Below are 17,220 nucleotides of genomic sequence, written 5' to 3'. Positions count from 1 at the left end.
CTAGGGAGGCTCTAACTGCCCCTATAGAAGTCACTGCCAAGATTCTCATTTCTGACATATTTATTAAGGTCATTTATGGGCATATTTGCCTTTATAGTATGAGCCAGTGAAGTTCTGTCACCATTTTATAACATATAATTGCAAAGATGAAAGAAATATATCCACATATGCATGCACTGTGGAGTTATGTAGTATTTTAACGATGCTTACAGAGTCAAGATCACTGCTTAGCTGTGAAAAATCCAGATTTTATTCTTGATAGTTAACTGCAAACAAATTTTTCTTCCCTCCAAAGCTGCTTGGTAAAGATAGAACTAATAAATAATTGGCTATTTTTAGTTGGGTTTTCACTACTTGTCTTCTATTTGCAGCCGTTGCTTATAGCTACAAAACAAAGCAAGAAATGTGCAGCTGCCAAAGCCAAGATGACAGCCTCATGGTGTAGGGCACCTGCACATGCATCATGTCACAACTCCACCATCCACCCCAGTTAAATGACAGCCAGTGTAACGAAGTGTCTACCTTGGCACCAACAGCAGGCTTGTGCTCCACTATTGACTTGAGTCCAGTGCTTGTGGCAACTACATCTGATACTTGAAGATATTAATGATAGTCTGCTTAAAGGTAATGTCTGGAGGAAACCCAGTGTGAGGCAGGGGGCAGGTCAAGAACCCTATTACACCATAGCTCTTGTAACTCTCTCATGATCTGCCATATTCGTACTAATGTCTCCTCCATTTTACAGAAGAGTAAACTTAGAGTGAGAACAATTGGGATTTCTGGTCTGTCCTTTTGTTTTCCTTTTAGACTATTAAGAGCTCACAGTGCTATTCATTCAGATAATAAGTATAATGTAGCGCTACCTCATGGCTGATTTTCATAGAAATGTAATGTCTCAAAGAAACAATATGAAGAGAGAAATGGGAACCATCTTCGGCATTAAAAATAAAATGCTGTATTGTATAGAGTTCTGAACATCCAAATGGTTTGTGATTCTGAGTTTTCTTGTTTCATTGGCACACCAACAATACTGTCATAGAAATGGGATCAATAGTCACATTGATCTGAAAGATCCAGTATAATTATAATGCCTCTTGCTTTAGTAGATTTTTTTCTAAATTAAAAAAAAATCATTTCTGACATCTATTAAATTCGTATATATGTCACAGTTCTATGTCAACTTATACTTCTGGAATTCAGCCTCATATTACTTTAATTTTCAATATAGGAAGTAACAGTTTTCTGCTTTCTCAGTTGATGTCTGTGACTTCCCAGCATATGCCAGGCTCAGCAAAGTAGAAATATTTGGATTCGTTCCTTGTTTTTAAAAGAAATGTGGATAGTAAATTACATACACACACACACATATATATGTACATATATAAATATATATACAATCTGGTCTCTCTTTATGAAGATGAATCCAATATGTTTCGGCAATGATTTTCAAACAGTTGGAAGACAAGTGTATACATAGATTTCTACATGTGCTACTTCATAAAGGATGTAGTCAAGATCATTTGAACTGGCAATACTCATGTTAAGTGAAATAGGCCAGACTCAGAAAAACTAATACAATGCATGCTTTCTCTCATAATCAGTGTGCATGTGCACACACACACACACACACACACACACACACACACATGATGCTGAAAAATGGGGACTATTTTGGCAGAGAAAATGGACTAGTGACAGGGACAGAGAGGTGCTGTGGTAGGGTAAGTGCAAGTTACAATGATATATACACATATAAACACATACGTATATATACTTATATGAATATATATGAACAATACATATGTGAATGAAAATGCCATAATGAAAACCATTATTTTGCATAAAAACTAAAAATATTGTAAAATAAGACAAAAAAATTTGAAGATGTAAAGAGAATCAAGTCTATTTAATATAGTCTGTGTTATAAAGAACCATTGCTAAGAACATTTAGGGTATTAGAAAGCAATCCAAGGAGATTTGAGATGCCTGACTGTCCCTCATCATGGAGGAAGGGTGAAGGGCCCCCTGTTCAGTTACCTCTGGGTTTGTAGCAGGGCGTGGGTATGATGCATTCTTCTTTTATGTGGGGCTTTGTTTTCGCACTGCAGCCTCCTGTGTGCATTCCTCGGTGGTCAATGCAGAGGACCACACGGTACCTGAGGCCCTGGCCACATGTCACCGTGCACTGGGAAGAGATGGCAAGAGAAAGAGAGAGAGAGAGAGAAGACTCATAGGCAAAGCCCGATTAACTTATTTAACTTCCCACCCAAGGCATAATACATAAGTATACTTCTTAAAAAATGAAGTTTCACATACATATATGTATATGAGTCCTTCTGGTGGATTTAAGCCACTTCTTACCAGTTATTTGATCTTGGTTCTGTTTGCGTTTCAGAGGTGAAGGTAATTAAATCATCCTTTAACCGTTTTTAGAATATCATTAATTAGTTGTACTATGTGCAAAGACAGACTCAAATAGAGTACCACAAAAGAGACACAAAGCTATAGTATGCTCAAGTTCAATTACTCATATAACCTTATTTAGTTACTTTGTACATATCTGTCCAAAATATGAGAAATACTAACTCCTACAAGGATATTAGGAGATGTTAAACTATTACCACAGCTAATTTATACACAGCACAGACAATGCAACTGATTGTATTGAAGTGGGGAAAAAATCATAGGAGCTGAGTCAATGGGCAGAAGTAGAGAGCATCTCTGATAACTCTGCCAGCCCTCGGGCAGGTCTGATACAGGAAATGCCAGGCTTTTGAAGCTGTCCTGACAGACACCTGCAGTGCTTTTTGTTGTTTTGTTTGTTGTTGTTTTTGTGGATAAGGACACAGTAGTTTGCTTCCACATCTTGCTATCTCCTTCCCCATTCCTCATTTTTACATTTTTTTTTTTTTACATTTTTACATCCTGTAAGCAGGAAACCAAGAATAAGCGTGTGTGTGTGTGTGTGTGTGTGTGTGTGTGTGTGTGTGTGTGTGTATGTGTGTATGTGTGTGTATGTGTCTGTACAGTACTAAGGACTAATCCTGAACCTGTGGCCTCGGACATAGTAGGCAAGTGCTCTACCATTGAGCCACATCATTAGCCTTTTCCTTTTTAAATTTCTTTTTTGTTTTGAGGCAGAGTTTACCTATACAGCCCAAACAGGCCTTAAACTTGCATTCCTCTTGAATCACTCTCTCAAGGAGCTAGGGTTATAGGCCTGTGCCACACACCCAGCTAAGAATAATGTTTTAAGCTCAATTGTAGCAATAATGACAGCTCGTATTGGTAGCATTTTGGGTTTCAATAATTCTACTTCATATCTATTTTTAACTATTGTGCTGTTTTCATTTAATCGTGTTTCTTCTCAGTGAATGTGTACACAGTTACATTTTTAAACGATTCGCACCCCTTTTACATAAGACAAAATACATAATAAAAAATGAAATCAGCTGAGCTATCTCATGGAAGCAGCTCTCACAGATTGAGGGTCATTCAACCTCAATAATTCTTGGAAGGTATTTGCTACCCGATTGGAACGAGAAGAAGCGAAGTGGAAGTAACTTGAAGGAAGATTAACAAATGTTTGGTCAGATGGGATGTTCGCCCTCCAGGAACTAAGATGACAGGTTTTGAGACATTAGGTAGAGAAGGATGGCACTGTACAGGGCACTCAGTGGAGCATGATGGTGAGAGCTAAGAGTGGACTTACTCTCCTAATGAACAAAGAAAGAGGGCACAGTTACCGGAGACCACTCCTGTGCCAGCCATTTAGGGCAGTCAAAAATGTTGCAGGGCTGCACGATGGGCATCTTAGGGGTGTACATGCATTTCCACTCTTCCACTGAAGTGACATGCCCCTGGATGTCCTCCTCCACACAGGAAACTGCCCGGCTCTGGATGCCCCCCCCACACGAGGAGGAGCACGCGGTCCACGGGGTGGCCTCCCACCTACAGAAGCAAGGGGAGTCATCAGGGCGGACGTGCAAATTGCCAAACCTCCTTAGTGACCTGTCACACCAACCCAGTGCCCTGGGCAGGTCATTGTTTCTCCAGAGAACCAAAGCTCTCCATAGGCTGAAATTTCATCAAGAGGCAAAATCCTACCTTGGCAAGACTGTTTCATAAGCCTCAAATCTCAGCACAGATATAGGAGATTACAGTCTGGGGAGCAATCCACCGGATGTCTGGGCTGTCTGTAACCTATTTACAATGGAGATTCAATCTGTAGTCCTCTCTCTGTAGTTTCTGCATATATATATATATATATATATATATATGTGTGTGTGTGTGTGTGTATATATATATGTATATGTAACATACATACATACAGGTGCATATACTTACATATGTATTAAAGTTTAATTACCTTGCACTAAATATTTCTGTTAAGTCTAAAACTGAAATAAGCAACGAATACAAGAGTTTTCCATTTGGGTGGATACTTTTATCTTTAATGTTTTGCTTTATCACTTCTGGATTTTTTTTTAAATAGGAGAAGCTCATACACATCTCCCTACACAAAAGCTCTTTCTCCCTCCCTTCTGTCACTGTCAGCTCCAGGATTCCACACACTCAGCACAAGCTGGGTGCTTAGACCATGCTAAGTGTGTGTAGGCTGAGGACCAGAAGTGCCAATAACATTATTACTCTCTAGCTGGTGACAGACCCACAATGTCCTCCAGTAAGGAACTCCTTGACTTGTAAACATGCTTAGTTTCAGTTGAAAGGCTTATGGCGACCGAACAGAGATTATGCTGTTAAGTTAAGGCAGAGAATAACAAGACTGCCAATGAAGCTTAAGAGAATTTAATATCTTTCTTTTTTCTTTCTTTTTTCTTTCTTTTTTCTTTCTTTCTTTCTTTCTTTCTTTCTTTCTTTCTTTCTTTCTTTCTTTCTTTCTTTCTTTCTTTCTTCCTTCCTTCCTTCCTTCCTTCCTTCCTTCCTTCCTTCCTCCCTTCCTTCCTTTCTTTTCTTCCTTCCTTCCTTTCTTTCTTTCTTGTTTTTTTTCTTTCTTTCAGTCTTGTAGCATTTGGAACCAGATCTTTACCTAATTCTTTTCTCTCCTCCTGTAGATTTAGACATGTGGAACTCCTGTTTACAGCAGCAAGGCACTGAGCGAGCCATGCTTGTTTCTTACATGTATTCTGTTAGTTAGGGTTTATATGGAGCTTTAAGAGTTCTTAAAGATTCATGAGAGATCTCATTTTAATGAGAAAGAACCATAACCTCCCTGAGTTGACACACCTGGATAGCTGCATTTGTAAGTATTGCACAGGCAGCCAGTAGCCCATGGAGACTGGAATTATTCTATACGTAAGTTTCACATGTGTTGTGGGCTTGATTTCTCTTCTGCAGGAACCAGAATAATACTGTGTGTTTCCGATGTTAGAGGAGTTTCTAACACATTTTGTCTGCACTGTTGGGTTTAGGCACACCATAGTCTTCACTGTCAACAGCCAAACTATGCTGCCCAATCCAGTATTTTCCCCCAGAAGACACATCAAAAATGGGGAAACTGAGGTTCTTTAACTCTTGGGAGATTGCATAAAAGTTATTTCAAGGGAATGAATTGGTTCTGCATGACTTCCTTCATGGAGAACAGGCCTGGTTCAGACTGAAGATGGGCTGAATACATAAGTGTATACTCACGCTACATTTAATCTGATAGTGAAGCAGCAATATGTTAATGGATATTTAATCACCTAGATGATTGCAATTCTGTAAGGGAAAACATTTTCTAATGGGCACTCTAAAACCTTGAAATTTCACCTCTCATGAAAGGGAGAATGATTGATTTCTGTCTCAACACTTGTCTCAGCCACGCAACTTCACTAATGAATGCAGGCACTCTTCTCAGTGTCGCCGATCACAAGATAGATGAGGATGATACTAATTGGCAGACTTATAGCATGGCTTGAGCTTACAAATTCAAGTCATGTGACTCCTCATGTAAGAATGAGGCCATAGGGAACTTTAAAGCACAACATATTTAGTTAAAGTCTAATGAAAGACGAGAGACGACACTCTTTTGTCAAGAGATATTAAAACAGTGACCAGGGTGAGCACTACCAAATAAAAGAAAATATATATATATAAATCTTGTCCTAGAAGACTATTAAATAAATTTACATGCCATATATTTAAACGTACTTGGTTTTTAATGACCTTAAACCCATACCATGTTTAGTTTAAGAATTTTTCAAAATTAAAAAGGATATAGCAAAAGAGACAGCAAGGAGCTCATTGTCAATCAATTAGTTCATCATGAGACTTACATTGAGATTTATGCTAAGTCAAAGGCAGAGAGTAGGAAAGATCCTAAAATGTATTAACTGTGTGCTGTATCTCTACTTGTCTGAAGCCTACTTAAATGTTTTAGAGTGAAGCTTTCTGCCTCAATTATCAAGGAATTGCTGTTGGAGAGCTATTTGAGCTTTAATTTTGTTAAATGGAAACACATTTCTAGAAACAGCTGCCATTTACTAGAGCTTTGTCCGGGAAGCCGACTTTGTATCTTTTGTAGTACTTGAAAAGAGAAGTACAAGGGCCGAGAAATGCAGCCTGTTTGCTAACTGCATTGTCCTTTTCTGCTGAGATGAATAGACACATCAAATAAGTAAACAGGGCATGGTGCAGAAACCAGTAAGTGAGACCATAGGCATGAGGCAGCACCAGATTTTAGACACTTGAGGGAAGTCTCATTCTATAAGAAGTCAAGACTACCATATGAAAGGTATTACTTGCACAAGAAAAAAAAAAAAGAAGAGAAAACTCATAGAAGATGACAGGAATCTAGAGATTTCCTGATAGGAGAAACATATACTCAGTGTTGTTCACATTGACTCCCAACTTTACCTTTAGTTTAAAATACACGGCTTTCCTCCATACAAAGAAAGCACGTGTCCTAGGAATACTTACTTCAGGAAGGGAAATCTTGGCTCACTTGTATTTATCTTTTGATTTCTTTCAGTACACTATCAAGGAGAAGACTTCTGGAAAAAGATACCTAAGGGGGATTCTGAGGTCCCTTACTGTCTTTATCAGCACAATTACAGCAAGGTGGGAGCCAGCTGACTGGTGAGGGAGTCATTTAGTGACACATTTTGCAATAATTGTATACAGTGTCACTCAATCTCCTTTTGCACATGGCTCCTAGGACAGTGACAAGACAGTCTCCTGCCAGTCACTGGACATTTTTAACTAGATACTGGACAACATGGAAATACCTATATATGCATTTATACATATGTAAATACATACAGAGAACACATTAATTCCTATTTGTGTGAACGTGCATGTTTACTTATCTGGGTTGTGGGCATGACTGCTGAGCTAGGACTATGAGAAGGACATATCACTGGACAGTTGGATTAACATCCAATTAGACTCTAAAATGTTAGGATTCAGAGACTATCAATTAAATTTACTAAATTTTGCTGTTCAAAATACAGTTACTTTTCTGCATGCTGTAGTTTAGGATTTAGCAAACTAATATAGATTATGCTCATGGTCTCATAGAAACCCAGGACCCTAAACAGCAGCTGACTCCCTGGAGGGGGGACAAATTAGTAAAGAAAACAGCAAAGCTATTTAAAACTAATTCTAATTTTTGCTACCTGCAGAGCTATTTCCGGGCAAGCAATACAACTGGCAACTAATACATTTCTTAGCAACTCCAGTTTTCTCTCAAATATAAAGATAAAAAGTCCTTTAAACATATTTGAATAACGTTTTTTTCTAGCTTTTAAAATATACTTTAACAAGACAATGTAGCAATTGATCTTTATGTGTTGAAAAAAAACTTACTCTGTAAAATGTTCAGAACAATAAGGATATAAAATTGTCTTTAACTAATTATAATTCTTCAAAAATAAAGGAAGGGCACCTGAAGCCCCTATTAGAATAATTTCATGCCTGGAATTTCATATTCATGGTGTTGTGACCGCCCATCAGGCAGTGTTTGTTTAAGTTAGCAGTGGCTCTGTGATAACTAGGCTCCTACCCAGAGGAGCCAGAGAGGCAGTGAAAAGGGAGTGAAAGAGAGACACGGCATAAAGAGACATACTGTAGCTAATTAGAGTGAGTTACTGTGTCCACGCCAATGAAATGTGACTCCATCAAAATGGTTTCTGAATGACAAGCTTACAATCTGAGCAGGCCAGGATTATTCAAGAGGAGAGCTCAGAATGGATTTGAAAGTCTACCATCTACCATCTTATTTGTAGAAAAACAGATCTACAGCTCTACATTTTTACACATATACACTAAAGCATCAGAAGAGTGACGTGCTAATTCTAACATCACGATGATTGATTTACGTACCGAGGAAGGGGATGGTAGAGGTCATAAGGCATGATCTGCTTGTATCCGTCACTGTTAGGAACAATAATGCCAACCCTCTGAGTAGAAGGTACACACAATAAATAAACACTAAATGATTACATCATACACATTTTTATACAATTGCAAAACAACATTCATAAATCATCTCTGAAAACAACACTGAAACAGTTCGATCTTTATGCTAGCATATGCTGTGGGCTGGGGAAAGCTCTTAGAAGACACTATTTTCTATAATTAGTCCTCTGATCCAAGCAGGAAATACCATTGGAAAGGGAGGTGGTGAGAAACCTTGGCACCTCATCATTAGCTATATGGCACAATAAGCTTGTAAATGTTCTTTAATCCCCCAAATTATCCGTCCTATGAGGTCATTATTATTACCATCATTATTAATGTTACTTCCAGATGCCCACTGAGCAATTACAGTTACTGTCTCACTTTTGATGAAAGAGAAAGCTATGTAAGCAGGAGGTTATGGACCACAGAACTGACAAGACTGTAACATGCATCAGCAAATAAGCTTCTATTTCTGGCAGATCTAAAGATTTACAATATCTGGAGAGGAGCCACTTGGATGTCTTAGAAAGGGGAGGGAGGAACTACCAAATATTATAAGCCATGGTTAGCAAGAGAAAAACGCCCTACCAAAATGAAGTAATGAAACTGCTTACAAATATGAAAGTTTTCTGTCTATAAAATATTTGACAGGGATAATTGCTTTATCATGATGATTGTGACTCTTATGGCTGCAATTAGTGGCCTGGGAAACCTATGAGGTTCAGAGACAGTCATGGCCAAAGAGCCACAAGAAAGGGCATTCCACGCTGTGTTGCCAAAAGGACAGCGTGAGCTGTGTTGAAGGTGCACCACATTACCCAATTTCTTGATTTCAGCTAATGCCTCCCATTGTTAAGACTGGGTCCTTGTGGAAGACTGGTCCCCTGGATTGTGAAAAATTCTTACTACTTAGGCTGTTGAAGAAGAGTTGGAGCAGCAGAGCCTCCATCAAGAGTGGGCTATGAGGATGCTCAGGGTAGATGCCGAGCATGGAAGGGCACACAACAGAAGATGGTTTATTTTCATGACCAGTGATAGGGAGAGCCTCTCTTGAACATTAAAGAGACCCATACATTCTGTTTGTATCTTTGGGAGACGTGTATATATTTACATATCTACATAATATTTGACACTGACACATATTCATTATGTCTATACTTACATTTAAATAAATAGATTTCTTTTTTGATCCCATCAATTGACATGGGATGGCATCACAGTTTTAAATATATAGCTAGCAAATCTAAGCATTTGAGTAGAAAGATTGGGCTGGGCTTGCTATGGATCAGATAACAAGAAGTATTGACTAAAAATCATGAAAAGAAAGAAAGTAAGTAAAAGAGGACTGACCATAAGGCTCTAAAAACCTGAAATATAAGGAGACACATGAGAGAATCTAGATGTGTTTCAGAGCAAATAGAAACAGGGCTGTAGAGACAGATTTCCCAGGATGGGATGTCTACTCACTTATTTACTTTATAGAAGTGCATAAATAAATATATCTTCTGTATTTATTCATTTGACTATTTTCTATTTTCTGATGAAATTTGCCTGGTATGTAAAGGAGTGAGCACATCTGCATATGTTAACCTTATGTTATGAGGAGGAAGCTGCTATGGGCATGCTCAGAACTGCAAAGATCTTTAATGCAACAACAAAATGGTTAAAATATTAAATTTTTGTCCCTGCTTGTGAAGTTAAACATCCCATTCTTTTCTCTCTTCTTCTGATAACAGCTTAATCCTGGCTTTTGTTAGAAACATGAGATCTCTTTTTAATAATGTTTTTATCTAATAATCAAGAGAATTTTCCTTTTAAAATGATAGTATTTTAAAGGATGCCAATGTCTCAAAGTTTTTTAAAACTTTGGACATATACTGCTTTTTAATAAAAGTGAATTAGGGTATAAATCAAATAGACTGAAGTTAGGTTTTTAATCTAACCCCTCTACCTATTCATTTCTATATCAATTTCTAATTCGGAAATGCATACCACTGCCTTCTCCCCTGGAAAAATTTATGGCTACAATTTGTCATCTTCAATATGAGAATGGACTGTGGCAGATCCTTGTAACTGATTTATCAGCTGATGATATTTGAAATGGAGACAGTAACATTGAACAAGACAAGTTGAAGTGAAGAAAGGGGATAAATGAGGGGAGTACAGAGATGTCAAGACTTTGGGCTGATTTAGAAATCAGGTTTGTGTTTGAGCAAGACACTTTAAACCTGGTTCCAGCAAAACTTTAGCTCTATTTGTCTTTCTGTGGCATGGGTCATAGTGAAGACTCATAAAATGACTCTGTGGCACCTGTGAAAACAGAAAGATAGCAAAACAATGGTGCTCTGTCCAGCCCTCCAAATGCATATTTGTGAGCCTTGGCTCTGCTCCCTCCTGGGGCTCTGGCCACAGCCATGATCTTTGACTATGCTGTAGTGGAGGGGAAGGCAATCATTGCTTACCACTAAGACACATTGTTTTTGTTCTCAGGTTGTGTATATCATGAAGGATGGTGGAAAAGAAAGCCATTAAGGGACCTGATGAAAATCTCTCCAGGTTTGGGTCTAGATGTGAGTGTGTTTGTGTGTATACATTCAGATATGTCACAGAATACGTGGGCAGGAGAGGAAGAAGTGGACACAATTCAAAAAAAAAAAAAACCTACCACAAAGGCACAACATAAAGACAAACTACTCATTTTCCATTGCTTCAATAACCCTGACCACTTGTGTATTTTCACAAAGGCCTTGTCACGACTCCATCTAAAACTCTCATTGAAAGGGATGTGGAGAGCAGAAGCTGAGGACATTGAAGTGAGAGACACTATGATGTTATGGCAGGTTCTTATAATGAAATATTATACAGAACATAAACATATAAAACACTCTGAGCCATTTTCAATAATATAGTAGCTGAAAAAATAAGTATAAAATGGAATATATCATTAAGCTCATGACATTAGAAAATCTATATATTTATATTTCATCTATAAAATAATTTTCATCTTGTGTGTTCATAGAAATACACAAGTACACATATAAGTACACATGTATATGGACTCTCACACATGTAGTAGGGAAATATCTAACAGTGGTTGGTTCCTGGGGGTTGGATATTTTTTTCCTAGCTATAAAAACATCTTCCTGTTTTTGCAAGTTCTAAAATAACACATTGCCTCTAACAAGCTTAGCAATTAGAATACTGAAATAAAGTGAAATTTCAATTGAAAAAAGTATAAGATGGGAACGTTTGGAACTGACACACATGGATTAAATGAGGTCATCATCTCCAACTCCTTATGTCACCTAAAGGTCACTAAGGCTTTGTGAAGGACTGATTGAAGATGCAACTCCTGAAGGATAGCCATGGCCTTAAAAAAATCAAGCCAGAATCAGGGTCACACTTCTCAGGTATGGAATTCACATACTGTGATAAATCTCTTTATAAGAAAAAAAAAATCCTAATGTAAATCACTCCACTTCCATCTTATGAACATCCAAGTAGTGAGCAAGTCATGAGTTCTAAGATGAAGAGAGAATGGAAGGCCAGAAACTCAGGCTTATGGAATTTATCTTACCTTGCCCTGCCCAGTGGCTGCTGAGCCCCAGGTTGATAACCACTAAGATGATTATCTCCGAATTCTTCCTCCTCTAACACCTGTCAGTGTCCTGAAGCACTGAATGTCCTTAACACAGAGCCAAGTTGGAATCAGCTGAGAAAATGTTTTCTATAGCAGTCCTGATTTTTTTAAAAACTACAATAATGCCAAACCAATTAATGATACCTGTGTCACAAGAGAACCAGACTCACGAATCCTGATTCACTAACATGATCTGAAATATTTTTCAGACACATTTTGTACTATAAAACAAATTACTGAGGAGTTTTAACATTTTTGATTAAATGACAATTTTCTGCATGTCTACATTTTTGGCTTTTCTTTCTAGACATTAATGAATGTCATTTCTGTATTACTTTTAAGTAAGTAGAACTGTTGTTTCCTTAGGATTTATTTTTCTCTACTGCTGTATACCCAAGTCAATTTGAGTGAACATCAATACTTGTGATTACACAGAGGATGCTTCTTTTTTTTTGGATTTCTGCTCACTTTTTCACATGCACAAATTTGTATTAAAATGGTTCTCTGTTGCCTTGGAAGCAGACCTCCAGTCTGCTGAAGGCAACATGTAGGACAAGGGTGACTGTGGGTATTGATGGCATCAGGGCTGCTTTTCTGTAGGGTGAGAGACACTGTGGAACTGGAAGCTCTTAGATCCATGCCCCAGCTTGCTTTGATGGAGCCCTACTTGAGAATGCTGCTTATACTCTCTGGCCTGTTAACTCCACAGGGAATATAAAACTAAACAGAGGTAATGAGCATCTTATAAACTTCTCATGCATGTAACTTTGGGGAGGTCAATTTAGTTGTTTGAGTCTCCATTTAATGACAAGAGCTGTGATTTGTTGAGTCCTTAGCACCTTGGGAGGAGCTTTACACCCATTATTTCACAGCATCCTCACAGTACCTGGCAGAAATGTTATATTTTACAGATGGGAAACTACAGATGTTAAGTAAAGAAATGTCTTACACAGTGGTAGGTTGAAGTTAAAAATGAAGATGACATTATCTTGTCATGTGACGATTACATCACATGGTAATTAAAAGAATTGTACCAATAACTAGCTACATGCTTTAAAACTTTGAAAGATAATGTAAGACATGAGCTTACTCCTAGTATGAACTGGCTTGATAGAATAAATTAATTGCTTGATAATTGAGTTATAGATGTACTCGATTATTTCACTGTCAGCTTTGGTTCTATAATGCATGATGATACATTCTAAAATGCAGGACAACTCTGCTTTGTTGTCCCGTATAGATCTATGGAAGCAGAAATGAGGTTTTATGATTTTCTTTGTAGCCCTTATTTAAATGAGATTGGTCCTAAGGAGTTTGTTACTTTTCTAAACCATTCACTGTTGCAATAAAACAAAGTATTTCAAGACTTGCATGATTAAGGACACCTTCACTTTTTTTGCTTGCTCCATAAATCAACCATTTCCTAGTCCTTAACTTGAGCTTTCCTGTTAGGGAACGTAAGAGGCAAAACTCCTTGTGGACTGATAGCAATGACTCACAGCTGGTTATGGGAGGACTATTGTTTTGTTTTTTGTTTGTTTGGTTTTTTTTTTTTTTTTTTTTTGAGACAGGGTTTCTCTGTGTAGTTTTGGTGCCTGTCCTGAATCTTGCTCTGTAGACCAGGCTGGCCTTGAACTCACAGAGATCTGCCTGGCTTTGCCTCCTGAGTGCTGGGATTAAAGGCGTGTGCCACTACCACCCGGCTGGGAGGGCTATTCTTGATACTTGTAAACTGAGACTTCAGCCCTCAGTTTGTATAAGATCATTTATATTTTAGCAACCCAACAAATGTGATTTCGCATCAAGATGATGTTTTCCTAGGAACTGTCTTCTGTTTTTAGAACAAACCCATAGAGAACTATTTTTTGGACTCAGAGAATTTTAGAATTCTATCTTTCCTTGTCATGGATAAAAAAACCTCAGTGTCTGGAGAGTGGCTTCTGTAGGCAACATCAATACTATTAGCACAGCCCTGATCTCAGTCACAGCTGTAGTAACTAACATCTATTGAGTGCTTATTGTGTGTTAGACCCCTGCCCCCAGCTCTTTAAACGTCTGGTAGCATTTATCCCTCATGACAACTTTATTCGGTAAAGGACTGTTATGATTGTCACTTCATGGGATGAAAATCTAAGGCTTAGTGAAAATAAGTAATTTGCCAAAGGCTGCTCAACTAGTAGGTGGCAGACCTGCAGTCTCAAGCCAGCCTGTATCATTCCAAAGCTCCCATTCCTTCTACCAGGCTCTACAGCTGTGAGCTGGTTAGTCACCCAGTAAGCACACAAATCTAGTTTTTTATATGCCTCCCACAGGCTCCATCTCTCCAGATGCAGAGTATTTCTTTACAGTTACATTAGGGGTCAAATCTGAGACCTCTTTTTCATAAGGTGGTCCCTAGCCATTGATAATTTATGTACTTTATTGTCAAACTAAAGTAGAGATGGAAAAATAAAAGCAAAAAACACAAACCAACTGATCAACCCCAAATACCACTTGACTCACCAGAACTGCCACGTGGGGCATTTAACTCTGGGCATCTGCTGGATATTGTTGCTCTAAATCCCCAAGAGGAAGTGGAATTTAGACACAGTTTTGTTTGCTAGTGACTGTGACGATGGTAGCATGAGTGAGAGCCTTTTACACCTGTCTCACCCTCACCAATTCAAGCCACTTTTACTACTGCCTTGGAGAAAAAAAAAACCAAAGGTCTGTTCCAAGCCAATCTATGAGGGTAGCTCTCTGGTCTTTTCACAGTACCTTGCATGAGGTCCCCAACAACCAAAGCTTGCATGCCTTATATTTCAAGCTGCTCTGAGAACAACAGTGCTTGTTAGATGGGGTAAATGACTCTTTTTTTAGTTGTTCCTTAACCACGAGCAAATACTTTGAGACTTTCTGACCACATAATAAATGTGACCTTCTACTCAAGAGACAAAAGTGGCATGAACTGCTATACAAATTTCAACAAAGCTTCCCTTGGTGTAAGGGAGAAAGTGACAATTATGGCATGGCAGACACACGATAGGTTTGACATGTGATTAGATCCAGAACGTCTGGTACATGGGAGAAGGCTCATAAGAAAGTGTTAGGCGCACAAAGCAGAGAACTAAGCATGCAGTAGATCACTGACATACAGGAGGGTAGTATCTCTGCACTTCTAGGAATGCTCAAGTTGGACTATCATGGCACCTACAGCAGCAGAGTGTGTGAGAACACGTGATTGCCCTATGACATCATGGCTCAGAGTTGCCGAGGAAAAACAGAACTAATTTTAGCAAAGAGCCATTAAATCTTTATACCTCTCTCTCCCTTTCCTTATTCTTAAGTGTTGGCTCCCTTTTGGGGGGCCACTTTTGGCTGGGAAACTAAGTATTTTATCGCTTCATAAAAAGCGACTGCAAGCCGGGCGGTGGTGGCGCACGCCTTTAATCCCAGCACTCGGGAGGCAGAGCCAGGCGGATCTCTGTGAGTTCAAGGCCAGCCTGGGCTACCAAGTGAGTTCCAGGAAAGGCGCAAAGCTACACAGAGAAACCCTGTCTCGAAAAACCAAAAAAAAAAGAAAAAAAAAAAAAAAGCGACTGCATCAGTGACATGAGCAGAGATCAACAAAGCCCCACGGGGAGGAACAGCTGTGCAGCCAGCTAAGTTCTACCACCAGGCAGACAAGGCAATGGTCTGGAGTCCTTGCCTCAGCAGCGCACCAGGTTGCTATGTGGCATGGGAGGCAAGGCTCGCTTTTAGAAGAGGAAACAAAGGATGAAGAGTCATTGAATTCACAGAATCCCAACTGTGTTATGAGCAATTGACAAGGACAAAGAGAAATAGTGAATGTAGTAACAATGCTGATCTTGGGCACTGGGGAGCACTAGTGAGTTTTATTGTTTTCATTAGAGCCTTTTAACTTATCCACATTTTCAAATTAACATTTTGAAGCAGAGAAAGTGATAACAACATAAGAAAACCCTTTGAAGAGAATAGGGCCAGATGTTCATTGTCTGCTCAGTATCCTCTGTTGCCATGGCAGCTGGCTGATGTGACATGATGAAGAGTGTAAGAGGAAACAAGGGGCGTGGGGAGAAGCAAAAAAAAGGAGATGGGAAGGCAGACAAGGAAAGCAGAGAGGACTCCTGCAATTAGATGAATGATAAGGAGTTGGGCATTCCTGAGAAAAAATAACCAAGGCTTGGAAGTTATTAAAGTTGAACAATTATTTTGTGTCCTTACTAAATATTGTGTGTGTGTCCAGGAGCTGTTATGGGGGGGGGGCAAAGGACAACACTGGGTGTCCTACTCTATCACTTCCTACCTCAGTCCTTTAAGGCATAGTCTCTCACTGAATTTGGAGCAAGGCTGGAGGCCAGCAAGCCTCAGGGATGCTCTTGTCTCTACCCTGCTAGCTTAGAGGTTATAGGGGTGTGTGGCCACACTCAGCTTTGTATTTGGATGCTAGGGATTCAAACTCACGTCATCATGCTCATGCAGCAAAGCTCTGTCACCTACTTGAGCCCTCTCTCCAGCCCCTATTTAGTGTCTTTTTTTGTAGTTCATGGCACATTTCTATCTTGAAAGGGAGTAAGATTCAAACTAATTATCTAAATAGGATTTTGCTTCTAGTTAGTACAAGCCCCAATCCTAGGATTAACAGGAAAAATAAGATAGAGAGCTCAGTGACTATATATAATAATATTTTATATAACAAGAGGAATTAAAAATGTGTGATTTTTATACTAAGAATGCCCTTGTTTTTCTTCTGAGGACTTCTAATTTTGGACACAAAGGTGTTGTTTTGATGTCACTGTACCCCTTTTGACTTCCTATGGCATCATTAAATCTGTAGTGGCTAGAAAGTAGTTGCTCAAAGACTTGATTCCATTGTCTGATAGGAGAGAGACCTATCTTAGAAAGTCTCTCCTGTCTACGTTGAGCCCACCCCTTCCTGGTTTCTCTTGGAATTCAGAAGAGCTGTACAAGAAACAGCCCCATGAACTCCATAGGAAGCCCAGAGCACCTTGAGCTGAGCTGTAGACTCCCGCCCCAAGCAGCTACCCTCCAGCCTCTCCTACTGCTAAGTCTTAATTTTTACAGCTTTGTCTAATTATATCTTCAATAAAAAAGCCCTTTTTGATATTAGTGTAGCTGGAGAATTTTCACCAATATATTAACTTCAAACTTATTTT

General features: G+C 38.9%; 1 protein-coding gene across 1 annotated transcript in view; it reads right to left on the bottom strand.

Moving 5' to 3' along the window:
- The window catches only part of Adamtsl1 (ADAMTS like 1), a 359,842-nt gene that overhangs the window by 179,712 nt on the left and 162,910 nt on the right, over window positions 1-17,220 (bottom strand). Inside the window, exons 11-13 of the mRNA XM_059255823.1 lie at window positions 8,326-8,376; window positions 3,747-3,951; window positions 2,038-2,185 (exon numbers count right to left, since the gene is read on the bottom strand). Coding sequence (XP_059111806.1) covers window positions 2,038-2,185; window positions 3,747-3,951; window positions 8,326-8,376 — 404 coding nt within the window. The remainder of the gene's footprint in view (window positions 1-2,037; window positions 2,186-3,746; window positions 3,952-8,325; window positions 8,377-17,220) is intronic.

The sequence above is a fragment of the Peromyscus eremicus genome, chromosome 2, assembly GCF_949786415.1.
Source record: "Peromyscus eremicus chromosome 2, PerEre_H2_v1, whole genome shotgun sequence".
Taxonomy (NCBI): domain Eukaryota; kingdom Metazoa; phylum Chordata; class Mammalia; order Rodentia; family Cricetidae; genus Peromyscus; species Peromyscus eremicus.
The sequence above is the reverse complement of the archived record's forward strand: the minus strand, read 5'-3'. Positions and strand labels throughout refer to the sequence as shown.